The sequence below is a fragment of the Osmerus mordax genome, chromosome 27, assembly GCF_038355195.1.
Source record: "Osmerus mordax isolate fOsmMor3 chromosome 27, fOsmMor3.pri, whole genome shotgun sequence".
Taxonomy (NCBI): Eukaryota; Metazoa; Chordata; class Actinopteri; order Osmeriformes; family Osmeridae; genus Osmerus; species Osmerus mordax.
In genome coordinates, this window is record NC_090076.1 from 10,150,629 (window position 1) to 10,160,628 (window position 10,000).

Here is a 10,000-nt window from a genome sequence, read left to right on the forward strand (position 1 = left end):
TGTCTGTCTGTCTGTCTGTCTGCCTGCCACCTCCCCCCCCCCCTCCCCTAAACAGGCTTGCTTAGTGTACAATCTGCTGACGGAGACCTCTCTCTCTCTCTCTTTGTGTCCACCAGAAATGTTTAAAGGCCGCTGACGGCCCAGAGAGGGGCTTAGCCCCAGAGCCCCCCCCGGCGGGGCGGAGTCATCCAAACCACACATGACGTAACCGCTAAAGTTCAAGCAAGGAACGGACATTTGGACAATTCCACAACCAATCACGGTCGTCACTTTAACTTCACTTTAACACTGCGGTTTCCAACCGTAACCCCTACACCTCCAAGTGTAAGAAAGTGTTCCCGTCCCACCATCCCCGTTTCTCTGAATAAAACTGTTAAAAGCGAGCAAAAGAAAGCGTCCGGTTGACAAATGCAAGACGTAAATAGGAGGCCTTCGCTCTTGTGGGAACTTGGGGGCAGAGTGGATGGAGGGATGGAAGTAGAAAACAAGATCAAACAGCAAATAGTAGTTTGGATGGTATCCATCTTTCAACAACCCCCGCCTCCCCGTCACCCTTTTAACTGTTTATCAGCTGCGCGAGGAACAATACGCTTTGGGTAACAACGGGGGTGTCGGGTTCACCAGAGATGGTCTCGCGGCTTTGTGCGACGGCGCTAGAAGCAGCTGCCACGGGTCAGAGCTGGCCCCGGGGACACGGGATTGTTCCCTTAATTCATTCCCAGCGCGAGACAAAAGTTTACATTTCCATACATCGGCTCCTTGGAAAGCTAACGGAACAATCATAACACTGGCGCAGAAGTCTCCAGACAAGTTAGACACCTCAGCAGAGGCCCAGCCAAACACGGAGCAGAAACATTTAAACTTCGTGTTATTATTCACTGTCTCCTTCTTTATCCGCTACTTTTCCCAAGCCCGTGACCCCCCTCCCCCCCCCACCCCCGCCTCTCTCTCCAGGCGCACTCGCTCAGACAGACAGATCAACAACACTGATGAAAACAGCAGAACTTTCTACCATCTTATCCTTCCAGGAGAACCTCATGTCCGGCGGGTCTCCCGTGCTCCCGGAGCAGCATCAGAACCTGGTGGAAGTCCGGGCCGGCTAGAAATGTTTATAGTTCCGAAGCAACGTCCTCTGGTAGAAAATCTTTTCTCCTCCGTTACACACACAATCCGTCACTAGCAAACGCTCTTGTCCGTAGACCAACCCCCCCGCTCTGAACTCCAAATCCGCCTCCTGTCTTCCAGTCTCCCCTCTTCCTCCCCCTCTGCCTTCGTCTCCTCTGCCCGCCCAAACCCCGCCCATTGCACTCATTTCAGCCCTGGGCCGTATCTCTTTCTCACCATTTTTCATCTACGATACTAAAGTTGTATAGGCATAGCGGATACAACCATACAATGTAAACATTAATCTATCAAAATAAATTCGTTCGATTTGTTTCCAGTGGAGTTTGAAAGCGTCTTGTTGCGCATAGTCCCAACACCACTTTTCAGGCCGTTTGTACTGGACAATGCAAGGAAACAGAGGACGCGCCGGATTAATGTTGTTTACAAGAAAACAGACGAAGTGTGTTAGACTACTCAACAGTGACGAGTACACAAGATGTTAGGTGTCACACACGTAGACAACACTGGCTCAAAATGATATATAGGGAGAGAGAGAGAGAGAGAGAGAGAGAGAGGGAGAGAGAGAGAGGGAGGGAGGGATGGAGAGAGGGGTTAATATGAGCAACACTTTAGAGGGTGTTTCATAGTTTTATGGTAACTCTGGCGTAAGCGCTGCTCTTTTCTGTACAAACAAATATAACACACTGTGTGTGAAAGAGAGACTGGGGAGAGAGATAATAATGGTGTGTGTGAATGCAAAAGAGAGTTAGAAAAATAGTGCCAGAGTGTGGGGTCCCTCCCATACACACACACACACACACTTTTGCACAGACCACGTCATACAATAACACAAACATGCGCACCCTGCCTGCCTGTCTGGTTAGCGGGGGCCAGTTCCCAGCATGCCCTGCAGACAGGGGTTTAGGACGCCTGCTCAGAGGCTGGGAAAGGTCACGACCCCCCCTGAGTTGATGTCAGAGGGGAGTGATGTCATCACTGTGCGCCACCAGACCAGTGACTTATGTGACAGGACAAGAATCAGGCTCAGAGGGCACCCACTCAGAGAGACCACCAAAGACACCAGCAGAGAGAGAGAGTAACAGAGAGAGACACCAGCAGAGAGAGAGAGAGAGTAACAGAGAGAGAGACTAGCAGAGAGAGAGAGAGTAACAGAGAGAGAGACTAGCAGAGAGAGAGAGTAACAGAGAGAGTAACAAAGAGAGACACCAGAAGAGAGAGAGTAACAGAGAGAGACCAGCAGAGAGAGAGAGTAACAGAGAGACCAGCAGAGAGAGCGAGTAACAGAGAGAGTAACAGAGAGAGAGACTAGCAGAGAGAGATAGTAACAGAGAGAGTAACAAAGAGAGAGACCAGCAGAGAGAAAGTAACAGAGTAACAAAGAGAGAGACCAGCAGAGAGAGAGAGAGTAACAGAGAGAGTAACAGGGAGACCAGCAGAAAGAAACCAGCAGAGAGAGCAGGTCAGATCAGGGTGGAGACTGCTGTTATTGCACCACTGAGGGGAAAAAAGCACATTCCAGGAAATCTCCCACTTCCTGCCTCCAGAGCCTGCTGTCTGCTTCCCTGACTGGCAGGATGGTTACTGGCTGGTTACAGGCTAGTTACTGGCTGAACACTGGCTGGCTACAGGCTGGTTACTGGCTGATTACAGCCTGGTTACTGGTTGGTTACAGGCTGGTTACTGGCTGGTTACAGCCTGGTTACTGGCTGGTTACTAGTTGGTTACAGGCTGGTTACTGGTTGGTTACAGGCTGGTTACTGGTTGGTTACTGGTTGGTTACAGGCTGGTTACTGGCTGGTTACAGGCTGGTTACTGGCTGGTTACTGGTTGGTTACAGGCTGTCTCTTTCCTTGACTGTACGGTGTGTGTGTATTCACGTTCTGGTGTCTGTTGTCAGTGTGAGTGTTTCTCCTGGCCTGTAGGGGGCAGTGTGACGGGAACGCTTCTGTACCTCTCAATGTCATCTCCATCACTCCATCACCAAGAGAGGGGAGGATTCACTCCATCACCAAGAGAGGGGAGGATTCACTCCGTCACCAAGAGAGGGGAGGATTCACTCCATCACCAAGAGAGGGGAGGGATGATTTCACCTTGACCCCTGACCACTGACCCTCCAAATTCTTGGAGAATTTCAACAACCCTGTGTTAGTCTGTCATCTGTCTCTCTCCTGTTCTGCTGCGATCAGATACACGACACACACACATACACACACACGCATATATACACACACCCACCACTAGTTATCTTCTTAACTGGCTCATAAAAGTGCAAAGGAGCAATAAAGCCAGGACACATGACTGGGATCAGGCTCGTGTGTGTATGTGTGTGTGTGTGAATGTGTGTATGTGTGTGTGTGTGTCTGTTCATGTGCATGTGTGTGCGCTTGTGAGTTGTGTTATGTGCACATGTGTATGAGTGAGAGTGTGTGTGTGTGAGTGTGTGTGTGTGTGTGTGAGAGAGAGAGAGATAGAAAGAGATAGAGGGAGAGAGAGAGAGAGAGAGAGAGAGTGTTTAGGCAGGACACTGGGGTGAGAGAGATAAAGACAGATAGAGAGAGATAGAGAGAGAGATACAGAGAGTTAGATAGAGAGAGAGAGAGAGAGAAAGAGAGAGAGAGAGAGAGAGAGAGTGTTTAGGCAGGACACTGGAGAGGAACATTAAGCAGACCGTTGACTCTATGACCTAATTAGCCACCAGCTATAATGTGACCCCCCACAGACACACAGCTAGAGGTTACACACACACACACAGCAGACACACACACACACACAGACAGCAGACACAATGAGTGGTCCTCAGACTCCATGGAGCTGTCAGGAGAGATCCATGGTGTCATCATTGACCGGTCAATCAACATGGAACTACAAACAGAAATCTCTCCATGATCTCCCGACACGCAAACACACACACACGCACACAAAAACACAAACTATACTTTCCTCACATGACAGTGTCCAAAGAATGGAAACTATGATTGTCGTCACAGAGACAGTTTCTTTATTTTCTTTCTAAAAGGAGAAGTGAATCTGCTTGTCAGCTTTCTCAGCTTTTCAATGGAAACCACATCTACTAAATAGAAACCACATCTTCTAAATAGAAACCACATCTTCTAAATAGAAACCACATCTTCTAAATAGAAAGTCCCTCCTGGTCTTAAGCAGCTGCTGTTCAGCAGTGACACAGACTGCTGAAGTGGCATCTTCAGCCCATACGGTTATCAGAGGCTGTGACGGGGTTATGCATGGTTATAACAGGTCATAGGGTTATAAGACTGTTATGTAGGGTTATAACTGGTTATGTAAGGGTTCTGTGGGGTTAACAAGGATTTAATGGGGTTATGTGAGTTATTAAAGGTCATGAAGGGGTTATGCAATTTTAAATGGTTTTGTACAGTATTGGGTTGCAGATGAAAAGGTTATAGCAGGTTAAGATATGCTTTTGGAAGTCTCTCTCCCTTCCTGATCTGAACTTTGAACCCCTCACCGTCACCAGGACTACATAACATAACAGAGCCATAAAGCACAGATCACACCCGTTTATGACTGTCCTGGTTCCTTAACCTCGTCTTAAAGATGTGGTGTGTGTGTATGTCAGTGGAGTGGAACAGTCAAAGTCTCCATACTGTTTGACAGAACTGCAGAATAGGCAGCTGTTATGCAACACTGTACTCTAGCAGGTAAGATTCATGTAGACCAGACCAGGTGGACTCCACGTAGACCAGACCAGGTGGGCTCCATGTAGACCAGACCAGGTGGACTCCATGTAGACCAGACCAGGTGGGCTCCATGTAGACCAGACCAGGTGGGCTCCATGTAGACCAGACAAGGTGGGCTCCATGTAGACCAGACCAGGTGGACTCCATGTAGACCAGACCAGGTGGACTCCATGTAGACCAGACCAGGTGGGCTCCATGTAGACCAGACCAGGTGGGCTCCATGTAGACCAGACCAGGTGGACTCCATGTAGACCAGACCAGGTGGGCTCCATGTAGACCAGACCAGGTGGGCTCCATGTAGACCAGACCAGGTGGACTCCATGTAGACCAGACCAGGTGGGCTCCATGTAGACCAGACCAGGTGGACTCCATGTAGACGAGACAGGTGTTCCTGCTGCGTGGCTCTCTCAGTGTGGTGTTTATAAACACAACAGCAGCAGTCTGAGTGTGACCACCTCCAGATCGCAGCTTCAACACACACCGTCACTGTGCTGCTCCAACAACTGTTATGTGTCTAGAAGGGATGTTACCAGTTCTTCATTACTGATCTGGTCTGCTTTGAAACAAACACACAGACACACACACTACTGTGTGTCTCCACAGACCCCAGTGGAGCTGAATAAAGACTGCTGGAGAGAGTGAGCTGGAGGAGAGAGTGAGCTGGAGGAGAGAGTGAGCTGAGGACTGACATGAAGGACTGGAGGACTGGGGTCTGGGGTCTGGGGTCTGGTGTGTCAGAGCCTTGTTGTGTTGAATGACTCTTGGTGTGTTAACTATGTAGAAACTCTGTGAGCAATCTGTGTGTGTGTTCCTTTTACAGGGAACAATGGACGGAAACTCTGGTGAACTAGGAAGATACGTCAAGCAGGATGTCTGATGCACACACACACACAGCTTAACTGTAAAGTAACTCCAGTTCCATGAAGTTTGGACTAAACTGTACATCTGACTAACCAAAGAGTAACCAGGCAGTAACCAGGCAGTAACCAAACAGTCAGCAGACAGTAACCAGGCATTAACCAGGGAGTAACCAGACAGTAACCATGCAGTAACCAAACAGTCAGCAGACAGTAACCAGGCATTAACCAGGCAGTAACCAGACAGTAACCATGCAGTAACCTGGCAGTCAGCAACGTGTGTTACCAGGGGTCAGCCTGCTGGGCATGTGACAGGCTGGCAGAGGCAGAAGTGCTGACAGGGGCAGGAGAGAAGGCTTAGCTTGGATTCCCGCTCAACAACACCCCCCCCACCCCAGCCCCCTGACCTCCCCACTAAGCCCTCCTTACCCCCTCCCCCTCCTCCCCGCTCTCCATTTCCTCAGAATCTCATAACACAACAAACCTGGCTAATAGCCCCTGTCCACATATGGACAATCCACAAAGTCAGACTCCCCATCTATACACCTCACTACACACCATCTATACACCTCACAACACACCATCTATACACCATCTATACACCTCACTACACACCATCTATACACCATCTATACACCTCACTACACAACCTGTACCTGACCTGTAAATACGACCAGTACATCACTTCAGTATCTGGCATTTCAACACACACACACACACCCCCACCCCACACATACACACCCCCCCCACACACACACACACCCAGGAGGTGGTGACTCACCCAGTGTCGTGGGCCGCTCTCCGGGGAGCGGGCCTGGTATCTCTGGAGGGCCACCCCCCCGTCCCCGGCCAGCAGCGAGGAGACTAGCTTGGGGCAGCGAGGCTGGGTGGCCGGGGGCCAGGGCAGCAGGGTGGCCAGGGGGTAGTGGGAGATCATGCTGGGCCTCTGGAGGTCTGGGGGGAGCAGGGCATACTGGAGCCTTAGCGGCAGCGCTGAGTCCTGGGAAAGCCGAGATGAGAGTCTTGGGTGGCTGGATGTTTTGCCTGGATGGTTGGCCTGGATGGCTACCCTTAGCTTGGCTGTTAGCTTGGCTGTTAGCCTGGCTGTTACCCTCACTGGTTGGCCTTGCAGGCTAGCATGGTTAGCATGGCTGGTTGTCCTGGAAGGCTAGCCTGGTTAGCCTGGTTGATTACACTGGTTCTCCTTGCAGGTACACTAGCCTGTCTCTGTTTGGAGGTCTGCAAGGTTGAAGGTCTGGAGGTCTGGAGAGCTGGAGGTCTGGAGAGCTGGAGGTCTGGAGAGCTGGAGGTCTGGAGAGCTGGAGGTCTGGAGAGCTGGACGTCTGGAGAGCTCTCTCCCTGCGTACTCTCTCTTCCTGTTTCTCTGGAACACTCCACTAATTTCTCTTCTCTTTTCTCCTGTGGTTCCAGGCAAACAGCTCACACCACACAAATGATTAAAGTGTCTCCCTCTCCCTCTCCATCCCTCTCGGCTGGGGGCGGAGCCATAGATAAGCCCTGCCCCTTGTCAATCTAGCCACTGAAGAGAGGTTCAGAAAGAAAGACTGTGTTAATGTGTGTGTCTCAGCGGATGTACTCAAGGAGTTCTATATTACTGACACCCCCCCACACACACACACGCACACCCCCCCACACACACACACACACACACACGCACACACCCCCCCACACACACACACACGCACACACCCCCCACACCCCCCCCACACACACGCACACCCCCCACACACACACACACATGCACACACACACCCACACACCCCCCCACACACACGCACACACACCCACACCCCCCCCACACACACACACATGCACACACACACCCACACCCCCCCCCACACACACACACACGCACACACCCCCACACCCACGCACACACACACCCACACACCCCCCCACACACACACACACGCACACACACACCCCACACACACATCACATACACACAGTTGCCTGTAGTTACTGATTCTAGTGGTAATGTTAACCAGCAGCTGACAGAAGAGTGGCCTTTGAGACAAGACCACAAAGTTCATAACGTCATAAATGTATAACACTGCGGGGATGAATGTGGGTGTGTGTGTTGGGGGGGGGTGTGTGTGTGTGTGTGTGTGTTGGGGGGGTGCAAACAGTAAGATATTCAGTCATGTGTGAAACGTTGCAATTGCTGAGGAGGATTAACTGGGACCAGGCACCGCTCGAACACACACACACACACTCTCTCACACACACACTCTCTCACACACACACTCTCATACTCTCTTTCATACACACACTCATACACGCTCTGACACACACACACTCATACACATTTAGTCATTTTAGTCACACACACACTCTAATACACACACACACACACTCATACACACACAGTCACACTCTCATACACAGTCACACACACTCTCATACACACACACTCACATAGTCCCACTATGACTGTGTAGTCATACTCACACACATGCACACACACAGCCAGGTAGATCTAGTTAATAGGACACCAGGCAGGATGCTTCCGCTGGTCCACAGACTAGCATCCTGTCATAGTGAATAAACAGCCACTAGAGTAACACACACGCACACACACGCACACACACCGACACATACACACCGACACAAAAGCCAACACACACACACACAACAACAATTAACATAAACACAACTGTAATCGCAACTAAATTCAAGGTCCTTCTTTCAATTTCACTCCTTCTATATTTATATAATTCTCTCTCTTTTCCTCTCTCTCTTTCTCTTTCTCTCTCTTTTCCTCTTTCTCGCTCTCTCTCTCTCTCTCTATGTCTCTCTCTCTCTCTCTCTCTCTATGTCTCTCTCTCTCTCTGTGCTGACACAGTAAAACGTGTGGCAAGCAACAGTTTACACAGCTGGGAAATATAGCTCTTTCAGCGACACACACACACACACTCACCCTCAGTCACACACACTCTCTGACACACACACCAGATACATGCAAAGCGATATCTTTATGAATATCTCCAGTCCAGTCAGCTTCAGAGAGGAGTGGCTGGCTCACAGGAGGTCCTGTTCCAGGATTCCCAGCCAGCAACTTTGCCTAGTTACCAATAACCAGCCACTAGCTCTGCCTAGTTACCAATAACCTTACCATAAACACACACCTATGCACACATACTAGAAGAAGGATGATATTTTGCATTATAATAAGATTATTGTTTCAATGATTAGTAGATCATTTCACACTTACTGTCTGTTCTGACTGTGACTTCCCGTGCTAACGGCTAAACACTTCCCTCCACAGGCCAGGAGAGGAAGAGCATTCACCAATACACAGTTTATCATGCATACCACACACACAAATACAAAAGCAGGCAGGCTGGAACACACAAATACTCACACACACTCACACAGTTCACTGTCGTGGACAGTTCAGAGTTATTGCAGTTACCACGGCTACTGCCGTACTCAGACAACAGAACACTCCTCACTGGAGAACACACACACAGTAGACTGGACAGTTTCTACGAGAAGAGGGAGAGAGAAGAGGGAGAGAGACCACCAATTGTAAGCTCCTTTTTTCTCATTCATTCTCCACTTTTCTGTTATCATCAACAGTGCTGTGTGTGTGTGTGTGTGTGTGTGTGTGTGTGTGTGTGTGTGTGTGTGTGTGTGTGTGTGTGTGAAAGTAAGAGGTTGTTGCGTTGGAGTCCAACTTTCTGTTTAAAACCATGTTCCAGGATGAAAACAGACTAACAAACTTGTGCTCTCTCCCTCTCTCCCCCCCCCCTTTCTCCCTCTCCCTGTGCCTGTGCTGCCCCCTGCAGGTCAGAGTGAGAGTGACATGCAGCAGGTCTCCCAGGGCTCCTCCCCTTCCCCCCACCACTCTGTGAACTACAACACCCAGAATGCATCATGTCCAGAGTGTCCCTGCCATGTGGTTGCTGGTGGAGAAGCAGCAGTGTCCTACTCGAGGTTCTGTAGAAAGAACATTTCTAGACACATTAAATATGGCACCATGACACAGCTTGGTTTAGCTTAGTGGTTAGAGCATTTGACTGCATACCAAGAGGTTGCAGGATCAAATCTCCATCTGTATATTGCTTTGGATAAAAGTACCTGCTAAATCAGAATCAGAATCAGAATGGGATTTATTCGCCATGAAAGTTTGCACAGACAAGGAATTTGCTTTGGCAGGAAGGTGCATACAATTAACATATAGGGACCTCAACTTTAAATATTTACATTTAGTCATTTTTACATTTAGTCATTTTTTAGCTCTGGATAAGAGCGTCTGCTAAATGACTAAATATGTGG

The 10,000-nt window shown here is 49.5% G+C and overlaps 1 protein-coding gene and 1 pseudogene across 1 annotated transcript in view; one reads left to right on the plus strand and one right to left on the minus strand.

The window, feature by feature from the left end:
* Positions 1-6,479: 6,479 nt before the first annotated feature.
* On the minus strand, positions 6,480-7,031 carry LOC136937066 (ral guanine nucleotide dissociation stimulator-like 1 pseudogene; annotated as a pseudogene).
* Positions 7,032-7,780: 749 nt separating this feature from the next.
* LOC136936634 (putative C->U-editing enzyme APOBEC-4) overlaps positions 7,781-10,000 on the plus strand; it is a 3,381-nt gene continuing 1,161 nt past the window's right edge. The window contains exons 1-2 of the mRNA XM_067230239.1: positions 7,781-7,790; positions 9,511-9,658. Coding sequence (XP_067086340.1) covers positions 7,781-7,790; positions 9,511-9,658 — 158 coding nt within the window. The remainder of the gene's footprint in view (positions 7,791-9,510; positions 9,659-10,000) is intronic.